At 56.8% G+C, this 25,191-nt stretch overlaps 3 protein-coding genes across 3 annotated transcripts in view; 1 reads left to right on the forward strand and 2 right to left on the reverse strand.

The window, feature by feature from the left end:
- NCLIV_018170 (Bromodomain containing protein, related) overlaps positions 1–5,195 on the reverse strand; it is a gene marked incomplete at both ends in the record, with an annotated part of 6,677 nt that extends 1,482 nt beyond the window's left edge. The window contains 6 exons of the mRNA XM_003882010.1: positions 189–430; positions 987–1,116; positions 1,472–1,617; positions 1,748–1,756; positions 2,670–2,818; positions 3,514–5,195. Of these exons, the coding sequence (XP_003882059.1) occupies positions 189–430; positions 987–1,116; positions 1,472–1,617; positions 1,748–1,756; positions 2,670–2,818; positions 3,514–5,195 (2,358 nt within the window). The remainder of the gene's footprint in view (positions 1–188; positions 431–986; positions 1,117–1,471; positions 1,618–1,747; positions 1,757–2,669; positions 2,819–3,513) is intronic.
- Positions 5,196–7,799: 2,604 nt separating this feature from the next.
- NCLIV_018180 (putative Ras family domain-containing protein) lies at positions 7,800–11,079 on the forward strand (the record flags this gene model as incomplete). Its single annotated transcript, XM_003882011.1, has 5 exons — positions 7,800–8,463; positions 8,904–9,131; positions 9,548–9,613; positions 10,054–10,145; positions 10,654–11,079. The coding sequence occupies 5 exons, from the start codon at positions 7,800–7,802 to the stop codon at positions 11,077–11,079; spliced, it is 1,476 nt and encodes a 491-aa protein (XP_003882060.1).
- Positions 11,080–13,795: 2,716 nt separating this feature from the next.
- Positions 13,796–20,593, reverse strand: NCLIV_018190 (conserved hypothetical protein; the record flags this gene model as incomplete). The annotated part of the gene is made up of 4 exons (XM_003882012.1): positions 13,796–17,327; positions 17,795–17,910; positions 18,034–18,255; positions 18,629–20,593. The coding sequence occupies 4 exons, from the start codon at positions 20,591–20,593 to the stop codon at positions 13,796–13,798; spliced, it is 5,835 nt and encodes a 1,944-aa protein (XP_003882061.1).
- Between the last annotated feature and the right edge of the window lie 4,598 nt (positions 20,594–25,191).

The raw sequence follows: 25,191 nt of genomic DNA on the forward strand, positions 1-25,191 counted from the left end.
CCCCCCCCCCCCCAATACGAAGACACAGTTCGCATGGCGAGGCTCCGCGAGCTTGGCTTCTCCGCCCTCCACCGCGTTTGAAGACTGAATCTGCAGTTTTGAAGATAGGTATTTCGTTCCTCCACATGTACTTTGAAACGGGCATTTAAAGCCGAGGCGGAGAGGCCGAAACTGTCCCGAGGGCCTACCTTCCAGAAGTCGAGGCCGGGGTAGACCGCGAGAGGTTTGAGAGAGACGGTGGCGCGTTTGATAACTTGCTGCTGGTCGTGCAGCATTTCGGACAGCCGGAGGTAGTTAATCCGCGGATTGATGTAGCACTCCATGAGTGTCCCTCCTTCGTAGTCCTTGATGTAGCCATACCATCGCTCGCGAGGCATCGAGATCTTCTGCGTGAAGCCTTGCTTCCGAAAGTAGCCGACCGCAAAGTTGTCTGTGAGGAAAAACGGTGCACACGATAGGAAGGCCTGGAAAGCATCACTAGAAAAGCGCGGTTTGGGCGCGCGCGCGGTTGCACAGTGGCCGCGGTCCACGCGCGGCCGGCCGGCGAGAACACACGACCGCCTTCAGTCGCAGGAAAGCCGCCGCTTTCCTCGGACTCTGTGCTGCGCTCTCGCACGCAAACAAGCAACCTGCGAGGCAGCTTAAAACGCGACACGGGAGACGCGACATAGCGATGGAGAAGCACAGACGGGGGATAAATGCAGTGGAAAAGACGTGCGTCGTCGCAGAATGACGACGCGAAAAAACCAGCATGAAAAAACGAACACATAAACAACAACTCGACACCCAGACATCTATACATATATATATATATATATATATATATATAGTTTGATAGAGAAGACGAGAGAGCCACCGATAGAGCTCGACTCCTACACAGATCCACACACACAAATACCAGCTCGCAGGGGTTGTCTCACTGCCGATTCGTGTACAAGACGATTTTTGCATGCACAAGATATCGACGGCCCGAGTTTGTGTCTCACCTGCGTAGGTCAAGAAATACTCGATTCCCGATTTCTTCACGTGCTCTTTCAGGTGGTTCATCAACCGCGTCCCGTACCCCTTCACCTGCTCTGTGGAGGTTACGGCGAGGAAGGCGATCTCTGCAAATTTCTGGAAGAAGAAATCACCGAAAGAAACAGAAGGGCCAGCTTGTCGAAAGGCAGGCAGCTTTCTGTAGAAGCCACAACGAACGCGTTTGGACTTTAAATGTGACAGCATCTGAGCAAGAGGTCCAAGATTCGATTTACAACGCACAGATGAAACGCAATGCTGAGGGAGTCGCATTTCATTGGCTATCTCGGTCGGAGAGGAAGGTGACGGCGGGAACGTCCGAAAACGATGGTGAAAAGGGGGGGAAACACGAAAGCTCGAGAGAGAGAGACAGGTGGAGAGAACGTGGACAGCGAATCACGCACAGATAGCAGAGAAGACCCACGATAAAAATTTTTTTCTCTTTGGTTCGTACCTGCTGGAAATACGGCCGAAAGCAGCAGCCTCCGATAATGGTGTCTTCCTTGTTCAGACAGAACGTGTAGTGGTTCCGATCAAAGACGAGACGAACAATATACTCCCTGGGCATCTTTGGAAGCTGCCGCGAGAAGATGTTCTTCACTGTCACAAGCGCACGGCTAGAGAACGGTTGCCGATCGTTTGTGACACACTTGAAAGTGATCAGACCTGCCTCTTCTTCCTTCGCTGAGCCGAGATCGCGACAAAGAAAACCTAACCCACTCTCGCTCACCAATCGCGACTGAAAACACAAACACACAGACGATGCCCCCGCAAATGCAAATACAGTAGAGATATAAAGCACAGGCACGTACGGCTGCATAGATGCGGACTTACTGCACATATTAGAGAAGTATATATATATATATATATATATCGCTGCGCAAGTGCATGCGGACGGCAGAAAAAGTAAAAACCGAAACCGCTGTAACACAGAGAGAAGACCACGGCGGAAAACGAGAATCTTTTCTGGGTAAGCTGTCGAAAGAAAACTGCCTGTGTCTCCCTTGGGAGCCCTCTCGTGTGACGGCAGCATATGATGAGGGAAGCATAAACGCCGGCAGAAAAGAAAGGACACGGGAAGGCTGAAGACAGACGACAGAACGCAGCGAATCGGTGGGACACACGTAAGAAAATCCTCACTCTCAATTCCGGCTGCGATGAAGCCACAGTCCGCCAAAGGACATGCCGAGTCTCCGGTTCTATGCCAACTTCTTCACAGAGACGGAAGAACAGGATGCCTGAACCAGGAATAGACAGCGGAAGATGTCACTGTCCCAGAACAGATGCAAACAGAAAGCGACGCAGAATTTGAGAAGCGCCAGAATGCAATTGAGGCCTGGGAGGTCCCCGACGCGAAGTCGCTTGAAATCGGAAACTGCAGATGATCCTAACCAAGGGAGAAGACGCCAATCTTTGCGGTTCCCGCGCTCTCTGTATCGTTCCTCGTTGCTTCTCTTCTCGTGTTTCGTCTCCTCTCTCCAAATACGTCCCCTTCTTCTCTTCCCACTCTCGTGCCCGCGTTCTCTCCCTCCTTCCTCATATGTACCTCTTTCTCTCCGTCTTCCCTTTCCTCATCTTACTGTTCTTCTCTCCTTCGCTCCCTTTTTCTCTCTTTTTGGTTTCTTTTCTCTGGGCACCTGTTCTGGCCTCACCTGCAGCGAAGCTTATCGGCGTCCGTTGCAGATCCTTCGCAATTGTCCCAGGCGAGGCGAGCAACAGCGACCGCAGGAGACTCCGTCCGAACGTTCGCGACACCGACGCGCCCGTCGGGGCTTTGTCCAGCAAAAACTGTCTCCACTCCCTGGGACAAAAACCGAAACACGACGCATGCGTCCAGAATTCCCGACACTCCCACGGCAACGCCTCTCGAACGGAAGACACACAAACAGCCTTGCGTGTAGAAATCCAAGCGTGTGCACCGAGATCTGTAGATATGGTCTACACAGATATCTACACAAGCTCATATTTATATACAGAGATGGTTACACGCACATATGGAGATATACATTTATATACATGAACGGAGCGCATATACGTTTTCCAGTTTCCCCACTCCCCGTTTACAGAAGCATCTCCCAAATGCAGCTCTGTTTCGCGTTTGGGCACATCCACCGAATACGCATGCACACCAAGGGCCATAGTGGAACGGGCGCTTCCAGCTTGGGATATCGAGACACCCGGATACACGCCGACTGCACGAGGGTTCTCGCGTCGCGGGCTTGGTTGGAGCCTTTGCGCGCATCCTCAGAAAGAAGGCGAGGCCTTGGGGTCAAAAGCAGTCCTGGGACGGAATACGTGAAGGACGTCTCGTGTCTTGTTTTGTACGGAGGCGCTGTCTGTGTAATCCGACTATCTCTTGGCCTTCTCGATGCTTGACGAGAGACGAGGAACACGAGTAGCGCTACTCCATTCGTACAAAGCACTCCACGACCTGTGCAAGTCCTCCCCCTTCGGTTCGCTGCGAAGACAGACGAAACAGAGGGGGTGAAGTCTCACCAGTAGTTTTGGGCGTAGAATTCATCTGGGACGGTGAGGGCGTCTCTCCGGTCCTCGACGGTGTCCATTTGAATTGTGTTGAAGATGGCTTCTAGACTTGCAGCTACTTCCTCGACGAGCTCCCATCCGATGCGCGCGTGATCTGGGAAGCCTTTCTCGATTTCCACACCCGTCATTTCCGTCCGATCTTTGGGGTCTCCGAATCCCGGGAAAAAGTCGTCTCCGCTGTCTCGCAGTTTCTCGCGGTCTTGCTCCCCATTGCGGTGGCTGATGGGGGCGCCTCCGCGCCCAGGATTCGCCCCGTCGCCGGCGTCGGGTCCGAAAAAGGGACTGAGGCCCCGGCCCGCCGCAAAGCCGCCCAAGGGCAAGTCCGCTGACGCAGAGAGGAAGAGACACAGGTAGCGAGTGTCGATGAGTTTCGGCGGAGGCACACTCGAGTACGGATAGAACAGGCACATTTGCCGCAGGTTGTCCTGAAACGCCGGCGAGTTGGTCGAGAAGGCCCGCGCGCTCGCGTCCTTCGCGCCGCCTGTGTGGCAGCCACGAGCGTCGGGGGTCTCCCCCATCTTGGACACCGCTGAGGCCTTGTCGCTGTCTCTGCCCCGCTTCTTGCTCTCCGGGACAGGCCGCGCCGGCGCGCGTGTGGGGTGGAGTGGTGGGGCGAAGGCCCCACATACACAGGGCGCAGAGACGCAGTAGAAGCAGGAGCCCGCGGTCCCCATTTGGGCGTACGCCGAGCGCAGGGACGCGGCGTACGCAGGCGGGAAGGAGACAGGAGACAGCTCGAGGGCCTTCGCCATGCCGTTGGCTGTGAAGTGGAAAGGCGAGGGCGGATCGACCGGGATGTCTCTCGACAGCACGGGCTGCAGAATTTCCTTCACCAGGCGCAAGGCGATGTCGCCAATGCTCGCGTTTAGCGGCAAAGACGAAACGACCGCAGGAAACAGGAACCCCGGAGACAGCGGCGTCGGCCCCACTCGAGGAAGCCCTGGCACGGAGACACCGCCGAAGGTCGGGCCTCCGGGCGGAGACACCCCAGCCACGCCCTCAGACGGCATCACGGGTGCTCTCGGAGCCGAGGACGAGGGAACCACGCGACTCGCGGCCGGAGAGGCAGGCGGGACTTCCGAAGTGTCGGTGTGAGATGCACGACGGGAGGTTTTTGCAGCCAAAGTCGAAGGACTGGTTCCCGAGTCCTCGTCACCCTTTCGCGGGGACGCAGCCTCGCGCTCCTGGCTGTCCTTTTCCCCCGCAGCCCTCGAGTGAGTGTCTCCGGCCTCGCCACTCGACTTGCAAAGTGGAGACAGCGGCGTCTCCGCCTTCGTCGGAGATCCTTCCGACGAGCGCCGTCTCTCCGAGTTGCCTGTCTCCTCGCTTTCCTTCGCTCCGCGAGCGTCTCCCGAGAGCTGGAGGCTCCCTCGCGGCGACGCTTCGCCCTCGGCCCCTCGAAGAGGAGACGCGTGTGGCGAGCGAGAAGCAGAGAGAGGCCCAGATGGAGACGCCGACGTCGGGGAAACGACGCCTGCAGACTGGTTCGCAGAAGAGAAACGGACACGGTGCGGAGAAGAGAGAGACGCCGACTGGGATTCCCAGGAATGCGAGGAGTCTTCCGAGAGGCGCGACGCTCCGTTAGTCTCCCCAGAGCCTCCTGGGGCATTCCGGAGACCCTCGGAAGACGTCATAGTGTGGATGTGCCCACGGTTCTTCGGTTCAACCTCGCGCCTTTCGCCCTTCCGCACAAAAAGAAAAGGCTCTGAAACGGGGAGCCCAAGGGGCAGTCGGGGCTCTTCGGACCGAAGAGATACAAACTCGCGAAACGGTACGAAAACGAGACAATGGAGAGAGAGCAAAGGCCTAGGGTCCTTGCGGCCTGAGGAAGTGTCCTTCACACTTTCGACAAGACAGGGAGGCGTTCAGACAGCGGGGAGATGAGACAGAAAGAAGGTCAGACCGGGGGAGACGAGACTAAGGGGAAAGCAGAAAAGGAGGAGACCGGCGGGAGAAGACAGAAAAAGGCGAGAGTGCAGTGAGCGGACACGAGAGGCTTCGGAAGTTGCTAAGTGTCTCTCACATTGGGGTGGTGATTCCTCAGTGTACACCGTCGTAACCTGTTCGAGAAGAGAGAGGAAAAGAAAACGAAGAAGGAACGCGGGGCGAAGGAAACCGGCACGATCCGCGGGGCGAAGGAACCGGCACGATCCGCGGGACGCGCACGCTCGCTCGGCAGATGAGACCGTGACAAATACGTACAGGGGAGTGCGAAGTGGTGGAAGCGACGAGCAGAAACGGACAACTGCAAACAGACAATGACTGAGAAGCAAGGGGAGACACACTGACCCACAATTTCCACGATTCATTCCGGAGTGTGCGGCGGAGCATTCCGCAGGAGACATCGAGGCTGTTCCACGAAGGCTTGGGGAGACGAAGAGAGCCTTGAGACAGGAACGAAACAGGCACGTGCCGCACTTGCCCGACCGGAGGATCAAGGCGAAAAGGGAGCAAACTCGCGTCCTCTCCACCCAGCGTGCACTCTTTTCCGCTTTTTGTGTTGCTTCGGCCTCCAGGAAACGTCTCGGCAAATCCCGATACACCTCTCTGTACCGCTCTCTCGGTGGGCCGGGGCTGCAGAGGGAAACAGAAACCGAGGGCTGAAGAGAGCGAAGTTCCTCTTTCCGCGAGTGCGCTGAAGCGCGCAAGCAAGGCGTAGAAAGAGAGGAAGATGAAAGAAAAGCCAGAATCAGAAAAATCCGTTCAGTTTTGCCCCGCCTCTGCACTCTTCTGCAATCACACGCATGCCTCTATCTCTGAAAAGCGGGCATGCAATTTTCGGCGCGAGCTCTCACACCTCGAGGAGGAACTGGATCGACGCCGAAGTTCTTCAGTGCACAGCCGCGGCGCCATGAACTATTCTGCGCAAGAGCAGCCGTGCGGAAAGGACCGCTGGCAGAAGGAACAAAGCAAACGGGAATTTGGTTTTTCCATGGAAGAATCAGACAATTTGCGGCAGTCGGAACGAAGGTGTAAGGCAAAGAAGACAGAGCCGCTGAGGTCTTTAATCGGTTTAGCGGAAAACTGGTGGCGGGAAAAGGCAAAATCGGTCACACAGCCGCTTGTGTTGTCCCATGGAAAACTTGAATCTTGGATGTGGACGCTTGACAGGTGTACATACACCTCAGCGTTTTGCTTTTCCTCTGACTCTTCGGAAACAGATTTCACAGCTGTTTGTGGTATTTGAGACATCGTTTCTCCCGCGCGACTAGACTTGGCTTGCACACTCGCTTCGATGCCTGTGTTGTGTGCCTCCTCAATCAACTCGCGGCCGCCCTGTTTTGTAGACGGATCTTGCTTTTGCTGCCTTTAAGTTCCGCCCAAAGAGAGCGCAAAAAAAGGAAACTGGAAGTAGAGAGGCTAGTCATTATCCTTCTTTTTTCGGTGACTGCTGTGCCATTCACCTGCCCGTGTGTGAAGGTTTTCTTGCCGAGACCCAGCAACACCGTTATTCGTGTTCCTTTCCCGTTTCTGACGACTCTTGCCTTCCCCAGCTTATTTTTTCCTGTGTCAGACATCCTCTTTGAAGTCTCCAGCCTTGCCCAACCCCATCCATTTCAATCTCTTTCACTTCGAAGTCCTCCTTCGCTATTTAGCTGTCTTTTTGCCCCTCATAGTTCCTCCTCTTCTATTCTCTTCTATTCAGCGGTCTTCTTCATCGCGGCCTTCCTTTCCTGAATCGACTGCTTCTCGGAGCTGTCTTCATTTTCCGACCTTAAATTGTCTTTCGCTCTCAGGTTGCATCTGTCTGGGCCTGTTCCCCGCCTGTCGTCGTGCTCGGCCGTGTTCTCTTCCTTTCTCTTTTGCCGTGTCTACTTAACGTTTTGTCTTTTTCTTTGTTTCATACCGAAGCATCTTTTCTTTCACCGGTTCAGCTCCGCGTCTCCGGGCTGTGTGTGTCGGCTAATTGTGCCTCGACTGCTTCGCCAGTTCTGCCCCTCTCGGCGTCTTCCTGCAGCTTCTCGTCTTTATTCGTCCACAGTAACTTCCTCTGCACACACATATACGCAGATCTGCATAGCTGTTTATATCAATACTAGCCCGTGCACACCTACGTGTAAGGGATCTCCTCTCTCCTTCCAGCGGTCGGTGCGTAACCGTCGCCTCTCTGTGCCTCGTCTTCTGGTGTACACTCAGCATTGAAAGACCGTGCAAGGTCCGCTGTGTTTGAGTCACCGCGATTTTCCTTTTTTCTCATAGGATCCCATTTTGGTGACAGGAGACCAACGAGAAGCGCGATGCACACCATCGTTCCCCCCGCGAGCTTACCGCCCCCAGGGGGTTCTGCCGGTCCTCCGTCAGACGCCATTGCCGGCCCTGTCTCTTCTTCCGCTTCCTCGTCGGGCCCTGTTTCTTCATCTGCGCCAACCCATTCCTGTCCTGGGCCTTTTCCTGAGACACCTGTCCATTCTGAATCTCCGCAGTTTCTTGCGACTTCCTCTCCTTTGTCTTCATCTGCTTCCGCCTCCGCTTCTTCCGCTTCTTCTTCTTCCTCTTCGTCCTCTTCTAGCTCTCCTTCCCCGTCTTCTACCTCTTCCTCTGCTTCTTCCTCCGCTTCTTCTTCTTCTTCTTCCTCTTCTTCTTCTTCCTCTTGTTCCTCTTCTGCCCTGTCGTTTTCAGGACGTTTGCGGGACCGGGCGGCGTCGCTTCTAACTCAGGGCGCCTTCCAGAAGGTTTTTCCGATTAAACGGCCGGAGAGTTCGACGGTCGTGTCAGACGGCGAGTTTCTCTTTGCGGCGAACAAGGCAGAAGATCGACAGCTCCGAAAAGACAGTTTCGACGCCCATGCTAAGGGCCCGCAGGAGATGTCGTTCGTGGACGACATTTGGCAGTATGTCCTCGGCATCGAGGAAAGAAAGACGTCGCTGGGATATGACTACCTCGTCAAACTCCTCATTATCGGTCAGTTGATTGTGGCACGACACGCAGATGCATGTGCATAGGATACATGTGGAGGGGGACATTTGCATCGAACTGGAGATGGAGGCTCTCTGGACAGGCGTGACACAGCCCCAGTTTTGACGCATCTAGACTGTGTAACCTTGCTAGATTCAATACACCAGAAGCCGGGGCCTTTCCCTTGATTCTCTCCATTTGCCGTGAGGCTCGGTGTTCCCGTGAGCAGAGGGTCTCCAGGCTCTGGGGATAGGCCAGGAAGAACGCGTCACACGTGTGGTGCGCTTTTCAATCTCCATCGCAAGCTCCCAGGCAGGCCGTTTCGTCTTCATTTTTCTTTGCGTTGCTGCGAACCTGTGGTTTCCCCCAGTGTGCTCTCAAGTGGTAGGCATCTAGCCACGCGAGCGCGTGTCTGCGTCACTGCGTCTCCGCTGTCTCCCTCTCAGATGCTCTTCTCGGCCGATCTTCTCTTTTGCCTTTCTCATTCGTGGCAGGCGACACCTCAGTGGGGAAGAGCTGTCTGCTCTCGCGCTTCGCCCAAGGCCGCTTCGTGGACCACCGAACGACTCTCGGCGTGGACTTTGAGACCCGCACGCTGGACATTGACGGGAAACGCGTCAAAATTCAGCTCTGGGACACCGCCGGCCACGAACGATTTCGGAGCGTCGCTCTCTGTGCGTTTCCCTCGCTTGCGACCATTTGTGCACGCACACAAATCGACATCCAAATGCATATGCGTCGCATATTGAGAGGCAGCCATGCGCACGTGCGCATGCATCCCTACTCATGGGTCTGATGTGTGAAACGAGACGGTTGCGGATGTCTAGTTACGTGTGTAAAAAATGTATATACATCAACGCCAATCGACATCCTTTCCCATATATGCAGAGATGTATTTTATTTCAATATGTACATATATATATATATATATATATATATAGATAGATAGATAGATAGATAGATAGATAGATAGATAGATAGATAGATAGATAGATAGATAGATAGATAGATAGATAGATAGATGTGCTAGGGTGTGTAGCTGTCGTCAGCTCTATCTGTGTGGAGTTCTTCCTGTGTGTGTTTGTCTCAGCGTATTATCGGTCGGCGATGGGAGCACTGGTGGTCTTCGACTTGACGAAACGGGAGTCCTTCGAATGTCAGTCGCGCTGCGTTCTGGTGTCATTCTCTGCCTCTCCGAAGTCTTTTCTACGTCCCTCTCTCCGTGGCGCGTCTTGATTCCTCTCCTCGGTCTTCTCTCTCTCCTCGAGTCTTTCTTCTTTTCGTGCCGGCTCACGGGTCGAATGAACAGAAGTGCCGACGCTCTTTCCGGATCCTCGGCGCTCCCTCGTGGTGATGGGGCTGTTCGTTTGTCCCTCCTCCGGCGCCGGCTCTGTCTTCTAATTTTGACGCTCCCGTCTCTTCCAGCTCTCGTCCTCGCCTTTTCCTTTCGGATCCGGTCATTTCCAGTGACACGCGTAGAATCGAGCCCTTTTTGGGTTGGGGGGATTTGCGCGTTTTTCTTTCCCTGGAATAGGTCTTCGTGTTCTAAGACTGCTTCTTTCCGTTTCCGAATTCGCACCTTTTCTGCGCCTTCAGCTGTCCGTTCATGGCTGCGCGAGTTGGAAGACCGCGCTCCGCAGAACGTGCAGAAGATTCTTGTCGGCAACAAAGCGGACCTAGCCAATCGCGTAAGTTCTCGTTCAATTTCACTGGTCTCCCAACCCACACACGCTCTGCCTGGGCCCGGCCACGGCTGCCGCTCTGTCGTCCACACCCGCGTGTGTTTCCTGTGCTAATCAGTGCACGCAATTATGATTTAGATGAACGTAAACATTTAGATTTATACATGTATTCTCCTCTGTCTGGCGGCGAACTGTGTCCCGTCCTACATGTACACGCCTGTAAACCAGGGAGTAGCTCTAGCTGCCTGTTTCATGTGAGAGTCCCATGGCGGTATCCGCGCGGTGTATCTATTCTTTCTGTGAGATCCCTCGCATTCATTCGGTCCGTAAAAAACTAGCTACTATCTCAGCTCTTACTACCGGATTGGTGCTGTGCTTATAAACCAACTGTGTTTAATATGACTCCAGCTTCCAAGCAAACATGAAGACCGGTAGGATAGTGAAATCCGACACTTTTAGCCGTCTTTAGCACTCTTCCCTCGCTTCTGTTTTATCGCGCCTTCGCACCTTGCAGGTCGTGTCGGGAGAAGAAGCTCGGCGACTGGCGACAGAGTACAATTTGCGATACATCGAAACGAGCGCCAAGACGGGACAGCACGTGCGGGCGGCGTTTGTCGAACTGACCCTGCAAGTCCTGCGGTGCTTGCAAAAACTGGAGTTGCAGGTCACAGAGAGCTCAGACGTGCCTGATGCAGCGAGCGACACGAGTCGGATTAACCACGCACTGAGCAACGGCATACTCGACGTCGTTCAGCTAGCAGAAGCCCCAGTCGACCTCCAGAGCGGCTTCTTGGGAGACACTTTTTGGAGGTTTTTCCCCCGGCCGAAGCGGTCGCGAGACACGGAGTTGGGCGGCACAGTGCAGCGAAGGGGGACCGCGCGAATGGAGTTCCGAAGATACCCAGTCGATGATTACCTGGATTCCTGTCTTGACGTCTAGCGCAGGACGGGAAGAAGGGAAAGAAACGGGAAAGACACCGCGCACTCAACGACGCTTCGCGAAAACGCGAGCTGTCTGGCGACGGCGACGATTCTGATGCCAAGCAGCAGGGATCTTCCCCCGCGTACACACGCGGCTGTTTCACAGAACGGTTTCCTCGGTTTCTCGCACACGAAGACCGAAGACTAACAGTAGTAACTAGCAAAAAAACAGTCCCCGTCCCGCGCTCTCGCACATTCTTGGCACGTTTCCTCCTGTTTTTGTTCCTTGTCTTGCCCGTCTTTTGTTACACGCGATCCGGGAAGGAAAACGGGGCCAGAACATAAGAGACACCGTACAGGCTCTTCCGCCTTCGCCAAACACCTATGGGGGTTCGTCGGGTTTCTGTCGTCCAGTTGCTCCGTACTCTTTCCCGTTCTGCGCCGTGCCCTACAGGACGCCGCTACGTTGTGGGCACTCGCAGCGAAGGGGGAACCGACCGTGGGAAGATACAGCGTTGTTTTGCAGGTTCTGTTCGTTTTGTGCGGATTCGAAACCGCCGCACGTGCGTTAAAAGGAGAATGTGATCAACGATTGCGGAAATGCACGACCCTCACTTTTGGCTTGGTTCTGACAACACAAGGCAACTGACGTTGGCCCAGCTCCACAGTACACCTCTTTCTCCTTCCCTTTGGGAAGGATTCCAAAAGATCAAAACCGTTCCCAACGAGCGGGGACGATTGTAAGGCAGAGTGTATGTACAGCGGAAATACGAGCGATGGGGAGAGCCTCGCGAAAGAGAGACGGACCTGGGAAAAATCACGCAGACTCGAGGCGAGCGGCATTTCCCCGTGTTCCGGCACGTAAGCTCGAGGGGCAAGTGTGGCAGAAAGACGGTCGACCCTCAAAACTTTGAATTTTTGAGCACCGTCGAGAAGGAAAGCTCTGATTTCCATGAACGGAGTTCCATATTAGATTATCTTCGCATGGTCTGTAGTAAGTTAGCATTAAACCGTATCCGGTATTTTCGATGGAGAGAGTGTGAAATCCGAGATCCATGGAGAAAGGACAGTCGTGCGCCTGCTTAGGGAGAGACGCTTGTATAGCTACAGCACTGTTTCGTGGCTGTGCCCAGAGCGCTTCCAGCTCACCTCTTCTCTCCCTGCGAGGCTGTCTTCGCTTTCGGCGCGCCAACTGTCCCCCCCAATTTCGCCCAAATGCACACCGACGTGCACAATGCACACCCAATATGAAATCTCCAGGTGAATCTGCCGCACGATTGCTTTTCGGTAGCGCGCGACGAGGGTGGCAGCTCGAGTCTTTCGTGGAGACCGGCGAAGGTGCTAGAAGCTGAAGAAAAGAAGCGTGGATAGATGACCAGGGAGACGTTCAGCTGCCTAGCTAGGAGAACCAGATGAACTCGGACACGAGGGCGGATGACGATAGAGGAAACCGCAAAGCCGATGCTTTTCTGCTACTTTGTCGACGCTCCCCCTCTTTCTACGGAAAGAATGGAAAACCGTCCCCTCCGCGGCCGCACGAACAGCGGCGAACACCAGGAGAGAAAACGGATCGGGCACTCAGAGTTTGCCCCTCTCTCCGGCCTCATTCTCGAGGCGAAAAGGAGACGCGTCTCCACTTCAGCGGCACCCGAGCCGATAGCGATACTCAACACTGGCGAGAAATAGCAGAAATGGACGTGCTTTATATATATATATATATATATATATATAGATATGTAAACAGGTATCTGGTGATTCAAGGCGTTTGCGTTTCGGATTTCTGCTTGCGACTACCCCGCTTTTTTTTTCTTTTGCGCACGCCGGAGACACGGTGTGCATCACAGGAGCTACACTTGACGCGACAGACGATCTCTGTCTTTTCTCTTCAGAAATCTTTCCTCTAGAAATTAGACAGCAATACAGTGCGACTCGCGTGACCGAGCGTTGAGCGTTTTTGCTTCCACATCACGTACACGCCCTTCGCGTGTGTCTCCGGTGAAGGGGCTTTAAAACAGATCGTTTCCGCTGGGGAACTTGTCACCGCTAAATTTGCACACTCCCCTGTCCTCGGTTCGTGTACAGCGTGGTGGCCCTTATATGGGCTTCCGTTTTCTTTTTTGCTACGCGTGCGTCCCCCCAATCCGCGAGATGGGGAAACGCTAAAACAATAGCAGAACGTCCGCCAGCAGGGGAGAGACAGCTCTCTAGGTCACACACATCCGCTGTCCGTAATGATGGAGAGAGGCGCCAGGACGAGTCGAGTGCTTTAAGAGCAGAGAAAATTAAAAGTTAACCACAGATCCGGCCACAGGACCTTGAGCACCCGCTTTGCAAAAAAAAACAAAGTGGAGCAAGAGTCCTGATAGGGCGGCTTCGATTTCCAATTCCCTAAAGAGCACGAGGGGCAGAAAACGAAAACTTAATTCTCGCTGCGACGGGAGAAGGCACGCCGAAGCTTCGCAACATCGAATGAATTTCTCATCATCAAAGACCGGCACCCCGCGTCCAACGGCGCAATCCCCCACGGGTAACGGACAGGCCGCAAAAATCCGAAACTCCGTTCTGACGCCGGACGACACACTGTGGGCATAGACACCCGAACTCTGTCGTGTCATCACGCTTCGCGCCCATAGGTGCGCGGAGACGTGTGTCTTTCACATTTTCACATCGTTCGGCACGTTTCACACAGTTCGCATTCACATCTCCTTCACGCCTCCGCTCAGAGGCAAAAGCCGTCACTCGTCTTGCTTCGCCGTGTCCTCGTCCGTCGTCTCTCGCAATTCCTTCTCCTCCTCCGTGGCAGGCTTTGCACCTTCTGCTCCCGTCTCCCTCCTCCCGGCACTTCCTGCGGTACCTGCCTCTGATTCTCTCTCCACCTCGTCCTCGACATTTCCTTCCGCGACGTCGGTTTCCTCCTTTGTCTCTCCCACATCCGCCTCCCGTCCGCCGCTGCTGCACTCCCTGCCACTCTTCTCTTCACTGCCTTGGCGAGATGCGTCCTCGCCCGCCGCACGATGTCGCCCTGTCTCCTCGCCCATCGGCCCGTCCGCACTGGTGCGCTCCGCCACAAAATCCTCGAAAGACACTTCGGCGAATGCAGACTGCTTGTCCAGGCCGAGGTGCTCCTCGGCATCAGAACCCCTTGCTTCCTTGGCATCCTCTCTCTCGTCGCGTCCACGGACTCCACAGCCCTCGTCCACGTGCCTATCCGTGTCCCCTGACCGGGAACCTACGGCTCGGTCCTCTTCGCCGTCCGAGAGGACGTGGCGCCGCAGCTGCTGAGCCATCAGCTGAACAAACTGCATGTGGACTGCCCCACTTTCGAGAAGCGACTGGAGACACGCCTTCATTGTGGGGTCGGTCCCTGGCCCTTCCTTCTCCCTCTGCGCGTCCTCCCACAGCTGCTTTGTCTTCCTCTCCCCTCGCTCCTGCGCCCGCATACTCGCCACCACGCGGAGCAACGCCTGCTGGACCTCAAAGAGCATCGCGCACTGCATGAACTGCGCCATGAACGAGTAATGGGCTGACAGCTGCAAGAGGGCGTGCGTGTCTGCGGAGAGAGCCTCCAACAACGAGGAACGCGAAGATCCTCCGTTCGAAGACCTCCTCTCAGGGGCCTCTCCTCCGTTCACGCGGTCCAGCGCCTCCAAACGCCGCGCACGCGAAAGACGCTCCTGTTGACTGGCCTCCGAGGGAAACAGGGCCGAGGCCAGCATCGCCGCCCCTCCGCATGCAAACTGCCGACCGTTCCCGTTGCCCATCTGGGGCTTCGCTCCCCGGTCCTTGTTGCCTACACCCGGCGTGAGACCTGGCAGCGTCCCCAAGAAGCTCAGCGCACTCAGTCGGGCCTCTTCGTCCGCCCCCCACACCGCGTCACTCGCCCCACACCTGTCCCCTCGGCACACACTGTCTCCACCCCACAAGAGCGACCCCGCCATCGCGGCCGACGACGCGGCCGCTGCGGCGACAGCCGCGTTCGGGTGCTGGCCCGACAGCACGTTCGGCAGCTTGAGAGCTGTCGAACGCCCTGGCGCACGAAGTGGGTCCGAGCTTTTCCGTCCCAGTTCCTGTTTGGGGAAGAAGTCCCGCGTCTGGGGACCGTCATGGCCCGCTTCGCTCGCCTCGCCGGCTCCTGCGCCAGTCGCACGCATCGACGCCAGAGTCGCCCGCGGGAAGCCCTCCTCTCCGAGGCCTCCTGCGGCGGCTGCGGAAAGCAGCGACCCCGACGACGGACCACTCAGCGCGCTCACGCACTGGAGGAGAGCCTTCGCTTCTGCCACAGCGCCCGCTTCTCCGCTCCGGTCCTCGCGGTTCTCCTGACTGTGTCCGACTCCCGCCGCGACGTCGTCGTTCGCCTCGCTCTCCTGTCCAGCGGAAGACCCAGCAGCCGCGAAGTCCCCCGATGCCAGCTGGGGCTCCGCCGCGCCGCGGGCCACCAGGTGCATCATCGAGGGAAGAACGGAGACGCTCTCCAAGGTCGCGTCACGAGATCCTTCGTCGCTCCTCCGTCCCGCTCCGCCTTCCATCTTCCTCTCCTCACTGTTCACTTGGTCCGCGAGGTGATGGTCCAGGGCCTTCAGGAGGATCTCAATCTGCCTCATCTCCTCCTCCATCGCCCCCGCGCCGGCCGGATTCTTGCGTCTCCACCCTGCTTCACCCGCCCCGGTTTCCCTCCCCAGAGGCGCTTCCTTGCCGCCTTCGGCCTGCGCCGCCGGGGCCAAAACGTCCAGGTCCACCGGCAAACCCGCGCTGCTCCGTCGCCGCGGAGGCTCTGCGCCCGCCGGCTCTCGCGCGTCCCCGGCGTCGCCCTCGGGCACGTTCTGCGCCCCGCGCTCCGCCAGGGCGAGGTGCGCCGACGGGGACAGGGACGGCCCGATGTCGGCCGCGACCGCCGCCTCGGCCACTTGCAGCATCAATGACCGGAGCGAATCCATGGTTTCTTGCCCCTGTGAGTTGGTTGCGTCGAGTTCTTCCTCCAAGAGACGGGACAACTCCGACAGCTGGCCGGCGCCGGTGTCTTGAGCCCCGCCCGCACCCAGCAGACGCGACCGCTTAGGCGCCTGACCGAGGCTCGAAGACAAGTCAAGCGCTGCCGCGTCGCCCCGACCGCGCTTCGCGCCCTGCGCAGCCAAGGAAGAAGTGAGGGCTTGTTGGAGATTGCCTTCGCCCACGAGGAACCGCGAGGACAAGAGCTCGTCGCCCACGCCCTTGAAGTTCAGTTCGTCCCGACCGTGACCGCTCAAATCCGCAGGGCCTCCCTCGGCTGCGCCTGCGCCGAAGACGGAGAAGCCTTCAGGCTTCAAGAGGTTCAGAGCCGAGGCCGCCGTGGGACTGTGTCCGTTGAACTGCGGATAGCCCTGGGGCGTCGCGCCCGCCGAGGCCGCGAGGTGGTTAGGCATCAAGAGCTCGTTTCCGCCTCTATCCCCAGCCGCTTCCGCGTAGCCCAGGCCACTGCCGGGGAGACAGAACCCTGCGTCGGCGCCACCCGCCGGCTTCTGAGCGAGGTCATGGAGCCCCAACTCCTCGCGCAGCGCAACAAGAGACGGGAGGTTCTGGCGCGTCTTCCTCGGGCGGCCCCGAGAGCGTTTCTCCTGGCCGCTGACGCCGTTTACTCTGTCTCGGTCAAGGGCCGACCCTGGCCCAAGGACCTCCGGCGGGAGGAAGAGCGACTCGCACCCTGCACTGCTCTGCACGTTCTCGTCCTGCGTCAACTCGCCGTTCTCGCGCTCTTGCCGGCTCAGGCTCCCCGCGAGGAGCTCGTGGAGTGCCTCGGCCCCGAGCCACGCCGCCGCCGCGGGGGTCTGCCGCTCCTCTTCGCCCTCCAGACCCTGTTCCCTGTCTCCACCGGACGAAGGCCGGCGCAGAGACAACGCGGCGCAAATCCGCTCTGCGGAGGATTCAAAGGAAGAGATCGCCCCGCCCGTCGAGAGACGTGGCCCAGAAAACGGCGACGGCGGCGCGGCCGTGTCGCCTAACTCCATGGAGGCGCTGTGATGGAACGGCGGCGGATAGACAGAAGACAGATTCTCGCCCGGATCGCCCACGCTCGGCTGATCTTTGTCGCACTCCTCCTGGGCCACGGCGCTGGCCAGCAACATGTCGCTGGTGGTCACCCCGGCCTGAGGAGCCATCGCGTGCCACGGAAAGCCGCCGTCGGTCTGCGGCGCGAAATTCGCGGCTTGGGAGAGGACCTGCGAGGTCACTTCCGGCCCTGCATGCGGGGAGGCTGCCTCCGGTGACGACGCATTGTGCACGGCTTCTTCGGTGCTGAGTAAAACATGCAAGAGAGAGAGCGCCCAGGCGTGTGAGTGTGGCGCGCGGGGCTCAAAGGGACGGACGTCCCACGCACGCTAAAGGCGCTGAGAGAGAAAAAAACGACTGAGGCGCGCGCGCTACCCCGCACAGCTCTCCGCAGGCCGGCGGAAGCCACGCGAGGCAGCCCCACACGCACAACCCTCCAAACGATATACACAACAAAGGAGGTTACGCGTTCGAGGCACGGCGCGACGCCTCAAAAGTGAGCAAACGAGGCGCCAGAACGCGAGGAAGCCGTGAAAGGAACTGGCCAAAGAAGGGCGACCGCATACAGGAGACGGGATCGCGCCGATGGCGGGCGACGAGGACCGCGAGAAAACGAAAGCGTGGGTGGAAGGAAAGAGGGACGAACTTGTGAGCAGACGAAGCAACAAACAGACAAGGAAAAAAGAGACAGTTTCCGATGCTACGTGACTTACTCGCTCTGGCCTCCCTCCTTGGCTGTGAGCGCGTCGCATTTGTGGGTCAGCGCCGTGCACTTGAGCAGAAAGTCCCACACGTCCGCGCCCATTAAGTGGGTCACTTTGAACAGTTCCTGAAGGCCAAAATTGAAAAAAGACTCGCGGGACGTTCAGCGGAAGCCTCAGTGGCCGAGACGACGGAGCGGAAGTTTCCCGCCTACGAAAAAAGAGCCATCTACAAAAAGGAGGAGACATACCTGGACAGTGGCGAGTGTGAAGAGATCACGACGATAGAGACCCTCCGCCGTCAGTCGCTTCTGCCAGTAGTCCGGGTCTGACCAATATACACCACGGAGTTTGCGGAGAAGCAGGCGGCGACCGTCTGCCCCGACTGGCCACGCGAATCCGTGAACCCAAGAATCATACGAATAAAGGTGCGGATTCTTCAACAGCTCCACTGCAAAGCTGCTGCCCGACACCTGAGGACAGAGGAACGACAGGGAAACCAAGCAAAGTGGATGAGGTGCGCACGACGCTCTCTCCCACAGAAAAAGGCAACGGGCGGAGACGGACGAGAAGCGTGGCGCAGGCAAACAACTTCGAGCGACAAAAGGTCAAAGATATAACCAACATACACCCATACCGATACATTTACGTACATGAATATATATGACACACACACACACGCAAGCACATGCACGCATATATATATATATATATATATGTATATTACCCATAAATATATCTGTCTGCGCGCCGCCTCGGGACTGTCGCAGTCCCCACGCGTAGAAAGGCGCTGTGCCCGGCCTTGAGGCCGCATCCCACGAGGTGTTGCGCGGCAACCTTGCGTACCTTGGAAAGGTCGACATGCTTGGCCTCCTCTGCGAAGGGTCCGAGTTGCTCCATTTGGCGGTACGCGAGATCGTACTTGGTTCGCTTTCTGCGGTTTCTTCCTCCCCTACGGACGACGCCGGCAGGCGACACACTCTTGACCATGACGGAAGTCATCGAACTGGAGTTGGAAAGAAGATGCTGAGACCCGCCGTAGTTCGAGGGCGTGGCCCCAGTGGAACACGGCGCCGAGTTGATGAGCGAGCGGGAGAGGGCATGGGGACGGGAGGCCTGCGCTCTGTCTCCACTCTTTTGGCAAGCCTTCGCCCCTTTTTGCCTACCGCCCTTCTCGCCACACCCGAAGGCTCCATTCGCATGCAATCCGAGAGGCCCCCGCGGCGCGAGGCCCTCGCCGGGCCCGAGGGGGAGACCAAACGCTGCGTCGAGGGCGTTCCCATGGAGATGATGCGCCGGCGACTCGTCGTGCTCCGAGAAGGCTGGCGACCCAGCCACAGGCAGCGCTCGGGGGGTCGGCGCTCCGTGGGAGGCCTCGTCGTTCATGAGAGACGCCGAGAGGGCGACGAGCTCGGGAGGGAGCGCCTCGTTCGGTCGCTTCGGCAGAGAGGACGCATTCTTCGCACATTCAAGCCACACAGACAGCCCCGCGGGAGAGCTGAGGAGCCGACGGCCTTCCTCGAGGAGGTCTGCAGCCATCGGGAATCCTGTCCCCAACTCTGGCGTGGAAACGACCGGGTTCGCGCCCTTCGCCTCTGGAGCCGCTCCGTTGTCTCCGGCAAACTGGCCTTCTCTCGGTTCATCTTTCCCCAGAGCAGAGGCAAGAGAGAGCAGCCGACTCCGCTCACTGTCCTCGCCCGCCGGTCGTCCGAGGGCGGCCTGTGCAGACGCCATCTCCGCCGCCACCGCCGCGAGGCCCCGGGCGAAATCGACCGCCGGCTGGAGATCCGCGTCTCCCGGCGCACTCGGCGTCGTTCTGTTTCTTTCCGTCCCCTGTCCGGCATAAGACTTAGCCAGCGCTGAGGACACCTCTGCATTTTCGTGAAGCTCTTGCTTCGCGCCCGCAAGCGCAGTCTGCGACCCGAAGCCCCGTCTGCTCGTTTCTTCGTCACCGTCTGCGAGAGTCGCACGGGACCCGGAGTCGCCCGCGGAGGAAGGACCGTCCGTTCGGGCCCTTCGCTTCCGCGGCTGTTCGTCGGACTTCACGAGGTCCACTCCAGTTCCAAAGGACGTGAACTCGCCTCCGCCAAGCGCTGTCGCATTCCCGGAAGCGTCAGTCAAAGTGAGGTTTGCGACCGCGTCTTCGCTGGGGTCTTTCCCCGAAACCCCCACGAGCTGGCGTATCCGACGCATCGCTGCCTTGCGTGAGCTACGTTCTGCCCGTCCTCCCGAGACTGCATTGATGGCACTCGTTTCTTTCGCAAAAGACGGACTCTCTGGCTCTTCCGAGTCCGAGTGTGTCCCGTCGAGGGACGGCGCGACGTCTCGCTCGTCTCTCTTCTGGGCACTGCCTGGAACGGTGCCGCACGACACACCCTCTTCGTCCACGCCTTTCTTTCGCTCCGCCTCGTCCTCCGAACGGCCCGCAAGCTGCGGGGCTGCGCGGCCTCTCCGTGCCGGACTCGGCGTCTCGCCGCTGCTGGACGCCTGGGACAGATCTTCAGGTTTCCCACGGGAAGCGCTCTTCGGGGTCGTCCCGGACCCATCGAGAGCCGAAGGCGTGCGAGGACTGCCTCCCTCGCGGCTAGCTGTGCTGTCGCATTCGTCTTGGGGGATCGCCGTCGAGGCAGAAGACGTGGAAGAGACGTGGAGAGAGAGAAACACGGAGTTGCTTTTCGGGCTCGCGAGACTCGCGCCCGGAGACGAAGCTGGAGACACGGAGACCCTTCCCGCGGACTTGTCTCCACGGCCGTCCGCAGACATCACGGGGATCGCGCCACTGGCGAGAGCCGCCGACTTTAATGACTCCATGCTCGAAACGGAAATACTGTTCTGTGAGGTGGAGGGGGGTCGAGATACAGACAGAGGAGAACGAGGGGACGAGACAGCTGCGACGGACGACTCCAGAAGCTTCTTTGATTCACCTGAAGCTACTGGACCCGTCATTCTCCCTCCCCCCCGTGTCGGACACTCAAGAATACCGGGCAAATCTAGAAACACATGTGTTCGCGGGAAAAAAAAGACGGCGGGGATGTTCACGCCCTCATACACGGCGAGACTTCCGAGTACGATCGGCCAAAGAAAAACGGGTGGCAAGCGAGATGAGAAACAGCTCGACCGTCGACCTACACATGCTGCATTGAGTCCTCCAAACCCGTCGTCTCCGAAAATGACGAGGCGTCTAGAGCACAGCGGGATGTCCACACAAAAGATATCGGAATGAACGGTCCGGACTATGTCAGACGGAAAATCTCGAATACGTCAAACGCATCCAAATGAGATACTTTTATTGGCGCTTCCATTCACGGTGTCGCAATGCTTCTTCCTGAACAAAAACCTGCGAAGAGGGAACCAGAGACGACAGGACACGACTGAAAGCGTGGTGTGGTCCGAAAATAAAGGACGGAGAAAGCCAACAAAAACCGTGGCTTTTCCACCTACCACGAAGCAAACGCAGGAAAACTGATGCAGAGCTGAACTCGGCAGAATTTCGCGTTGACACATGAGCGCACACCCCGCGAACAGTCCAGTGAAGCACGAGACGACATGGGGAACCGAAAGAACCGAGGGAAAAAAGCGTGCGAGCGAACCACCAAGAGAAAAAATCATGTAATCGCCGAACGAAACGAAACGCCACAGGGAGAAAACGACTGCCGAAATGTGTCCGGAAAGGAATCCGTACATTTTCCATGAAATTCTACCCACAAGACAAGGACCCGCTCGGAAGCGACAATTCCTGGACCGGCAGAAAAATGCGTGCGTGCATACCGGACACCCACCGAGACAAAACCGTTCCTTCCGGAAGGACGCGCTGTCTCCGGCTTCTCTGTTTACCGAGATATGAAGACACACCAGCAGATATTTCGTTCAAATCCGAAAAAAAAGGAGACAAAAAATATCTGAAGAGGTGCCTGTCTTGGAAGCCAAATATGGACTGCCTACCTGTCGTTGACGTCTGTGGTATCCGAAGACCGGGCACGTCTCTCGTGTTTTAACTGGCGCAAAAACAATGTCTCCCTGGAAAAGAAGCAGGAACTGCCTCCTAACAAACGGTGGATCTGTTCGAGCGACGCAAGAGCACTGCGGCAAAATGCCATTCCAAACTATCTGTCGTAACCGCCCCAGGTCTCTGCTTCCCCTCGCACGGGATAGACGGGATCGCTGGAAGACACCGAACGTCCGCACAACGCAGAATGCGAGGGCGCTCTCCCTCTCACGCACACCACACGCTGCAGGCCGTTTCTCCAGAACCTCCGGTTCATTTCACCCTATTTCTCCGGTTGCGGAGAAAAGAGTAAGAAACACCGGGAAGAAAGAGAAAAGCAGAAATCCGGATGTCTCCACGGGTCCTGCAACAGAGCGGCCTGAAGGTCGTCGCTTCCCACACGAACGAAGCACCGACACGCACACCCGCACTTAGATCCTGGCGACAGAGAACCAGCTCTTGCAGACAAACACAAATATATGAAGATGGAAATCCCTGTTTTCCAGCAGTATAAACGACGATTTCCCAGTGTGCTAACCGGTCCCTCAGTTACGACGGGAATTTCCGCTGGAAAGCCTCACTGCAGAAGAAAAACCGGCAGTTGCTTGCCCAAACGTCACAGAGAAATGGTATACGGCGGGCAAACAATAAGAAAAAAGCCACTACGGAGAACACTCAGGAACATACACGGCGGGACCCACCGACACAGGAAAGGTCACCGTGCTTGGGAGTGGACATACACGCGGAGAACCATTGAAGTACTATGCAAGGATCTTACGGAAAAAACACTGCAGAGCTCGCCCCGTTATCTGACTGCTCTAAAAAAAATTGTATTTACTTTCCGTCGATAAGAAAGGAAACCCGAAACTCTCGCGTCGTTGCACGGAATGCATCCAGAATGATTTGGCACGTCAAGCCAACTTCAGGCCTGATCAAGGGAGAACAGACTTGCAATCGTAGCTTTACTATATACGCGCCGGCGCTGTTTGAGGATTTCACGTGTTCCCGACACCCCTTTTTAAAGGATGTCGCCCGGAACGATTACCACGTGAAGCACAAAACAGAGCCTCGGCACACAAAAAAGCGAAAGCATACACCGACCAGAAAACCTTTCACCGTGTGATGAAACTGAAGGCGGCTCCAGATAAAAACAAGCAGGCAAGTGAGGAGACACGGGATGACCCGAGAGGCAGAACTTGAGACTCCCTCAACCTGGCTTAAAACTGCGTTTCAGGCTACAATCAAAAAATCCCCAAAAAATGAGTGTGTGCGGCTGCATACGCGAAACGGACACGAAGAAATCCAATATAGTTTAGAGACGAGCAGAGCTGTCGACATGGAGTTCACCAACTTGATGACGTGCGACAGGACCTAACGAGGGAATATGCAGGACTCTCCCGTAACTCTCGCAAAGGCTGCCAGGACCGGTCTCTGTCCGGGACTCCACACTGTCCGGAAGATGAGGTGGCGAGGCAAGCGGAAGATCAGAAAAAAGAAAGAGCGACGCGAGCAAAAATGACTACACAATTGAAGATACAAGGCAGGAAAAAAAAGAAAAGTAGCGGCCCGCAACAAAGGAGCTACAAAGCAAAGGCCGCAAGAGAGATTTCTGCAAGAGGACACGGCAAAAAAACCAGCACACCCTGTCCCGGGTATGTCTTGCTGCAGATCGGAAGGGAAGCCTACGAGTGCCACACCAGTTCAGCCCCTCGCGGTCTCCATGTGGCTTTTTCCTTGCCACAAACCACACGCGAAGGCAAAACACTACACGGAGCGAAGAAGCGAAAAAACTAGAAAGTTTGCCCCACCTCTGCATGAAAATGAAAGAGCTCCAATTTTGCAAAACTACGTTCGAAGTGATGGGAGCTCGTAACTCCTCAAATGATTAACCTGACGGTTTGTAGCTGCCGCGGAGGAAGCCTACTCTCCCCCTCGGGCCTCTCTCTACTGCAAGAATCTCCAGCACGGGCGTCTCCCTCCTAGCCTCCGATTCCCTAGCAGCTACACCCCAACAGTAGCCAGCGGACAAGGCAAGGGATGCTGCCCCTCCGCTGTTAGCGCGCGACACGAGCTCCGCGTGACGCCGGTCAGGCGGAGCATCCTGGGGGCTGTGGAAAGGGAAACAGAAATCAAACCTCGAAAAAAGGAATGAAACAGTCCCCAAAAGACAGACCCACAGCAACTGGAAAAGGCCGGTGCGAACGGTTTCCTCTCCCCCAAAACGCCTGGCAACTGAACGCCTGCCTTTACAAGGCAAACGGTGATACAGCTCACGGCGAAGGGCGCGGAAAGAAGCCGACACGCCGGACAAGCAGGCACACGCACTGGAATAGTTAAGGCATGCCCGCTCTCGAGAAGGCTGCTACGGAGACGGCGCCGTTTGGCAGCCAATGCGTGTCGTGCCTTGTTTATGACGAAATTAGGGTGTGATGGCTGTGATGGAACGGTGAAGGAAAATGGCAGCGTGGCGCGAAAGAGGTGAAACAACGTGATGCAGCTGCAAAAAGTGGGGGAAGGCTTACGAGCTCGCCACAAACAGCCGTACCAGTTCCACACGCCAGGACACCCGCCGCCTTTGTGATGGAGGCAGACTCATACGAGAACACGTGGCAGGCAGAGGTGCTCGAAACAAATTAGAGGGATCTGCGTCCTCGTTTAGGGTTTAGGTACCCACTAGGTTTTCCTTTTGAATGGCGCCTGGGACACTCCCAGGGCGGTTTGGTGCCGTGACGTGGCACCGGTCTTGAGTAAAGCCACACGTGCGGAAACGAGCAGCTCCATCCGGTGCCGCAAGGACGAGTCAAACTCGTAGTTTCGGCCAGTCCACATCCGGAACCGATAAACGACTTGCGAGTAGACAAGACAAACAAATAAGGGTTAGATCTGGTATACTGCGTCTCGTGACGCTGAGAGGGTAGTTCACCCAAAAAGCGGAGCTGTGCGGTTTTGCCACCCCCGGAAAACTGCTAAGCCGTTGTACAGCCACTTAACGTTGGTTGAAGATTCAATCAAGGATGAGTACGACGAGAAAATGCTTCCTGCTGTTCTCTGCAGCAGGGACCCGATCTTAGAAGATTGTAGAGCAAGTGGTTCGCTGCCTCCGGGGCGTATAGGCGGGCCGGAGCGACACATGGTTTCGCTCTCTCAGAGGAAGTGTGTTATCTCCCTCGATTCAAGATGCGCATTTGCAGTGGCCGGTTAACTGACACTCATTTGGACAGCAGACATCCGTGCAGCCCGGGCGTCAGAGTTTCGCGAACCCCTCTGACGATCCAAACCATTCTCATGGTATTAAGAGGTAGTCTGGCAGTTGCAGGGATGAACCCTTACACGTGACTCTTTTGCTCTACCGACTAGAAGGCGCCGGACCACTTTATCTGGAAGTTGGCCTCTACCAATCACCGGGGTTCTACGTGGCGCCACA

Source organism: Neospora caninum, chromosome VI, assembly GCF_000208865.1.
Source record: "Neospora caninum Liverpool complete genome, chromosome VI".
Lineage (NCBI taxonomy): Eukaryota > Apicomplexa > Conoidasida > Eucoccidiorida > Sarcocystidae > Neospora > Neospora caninum.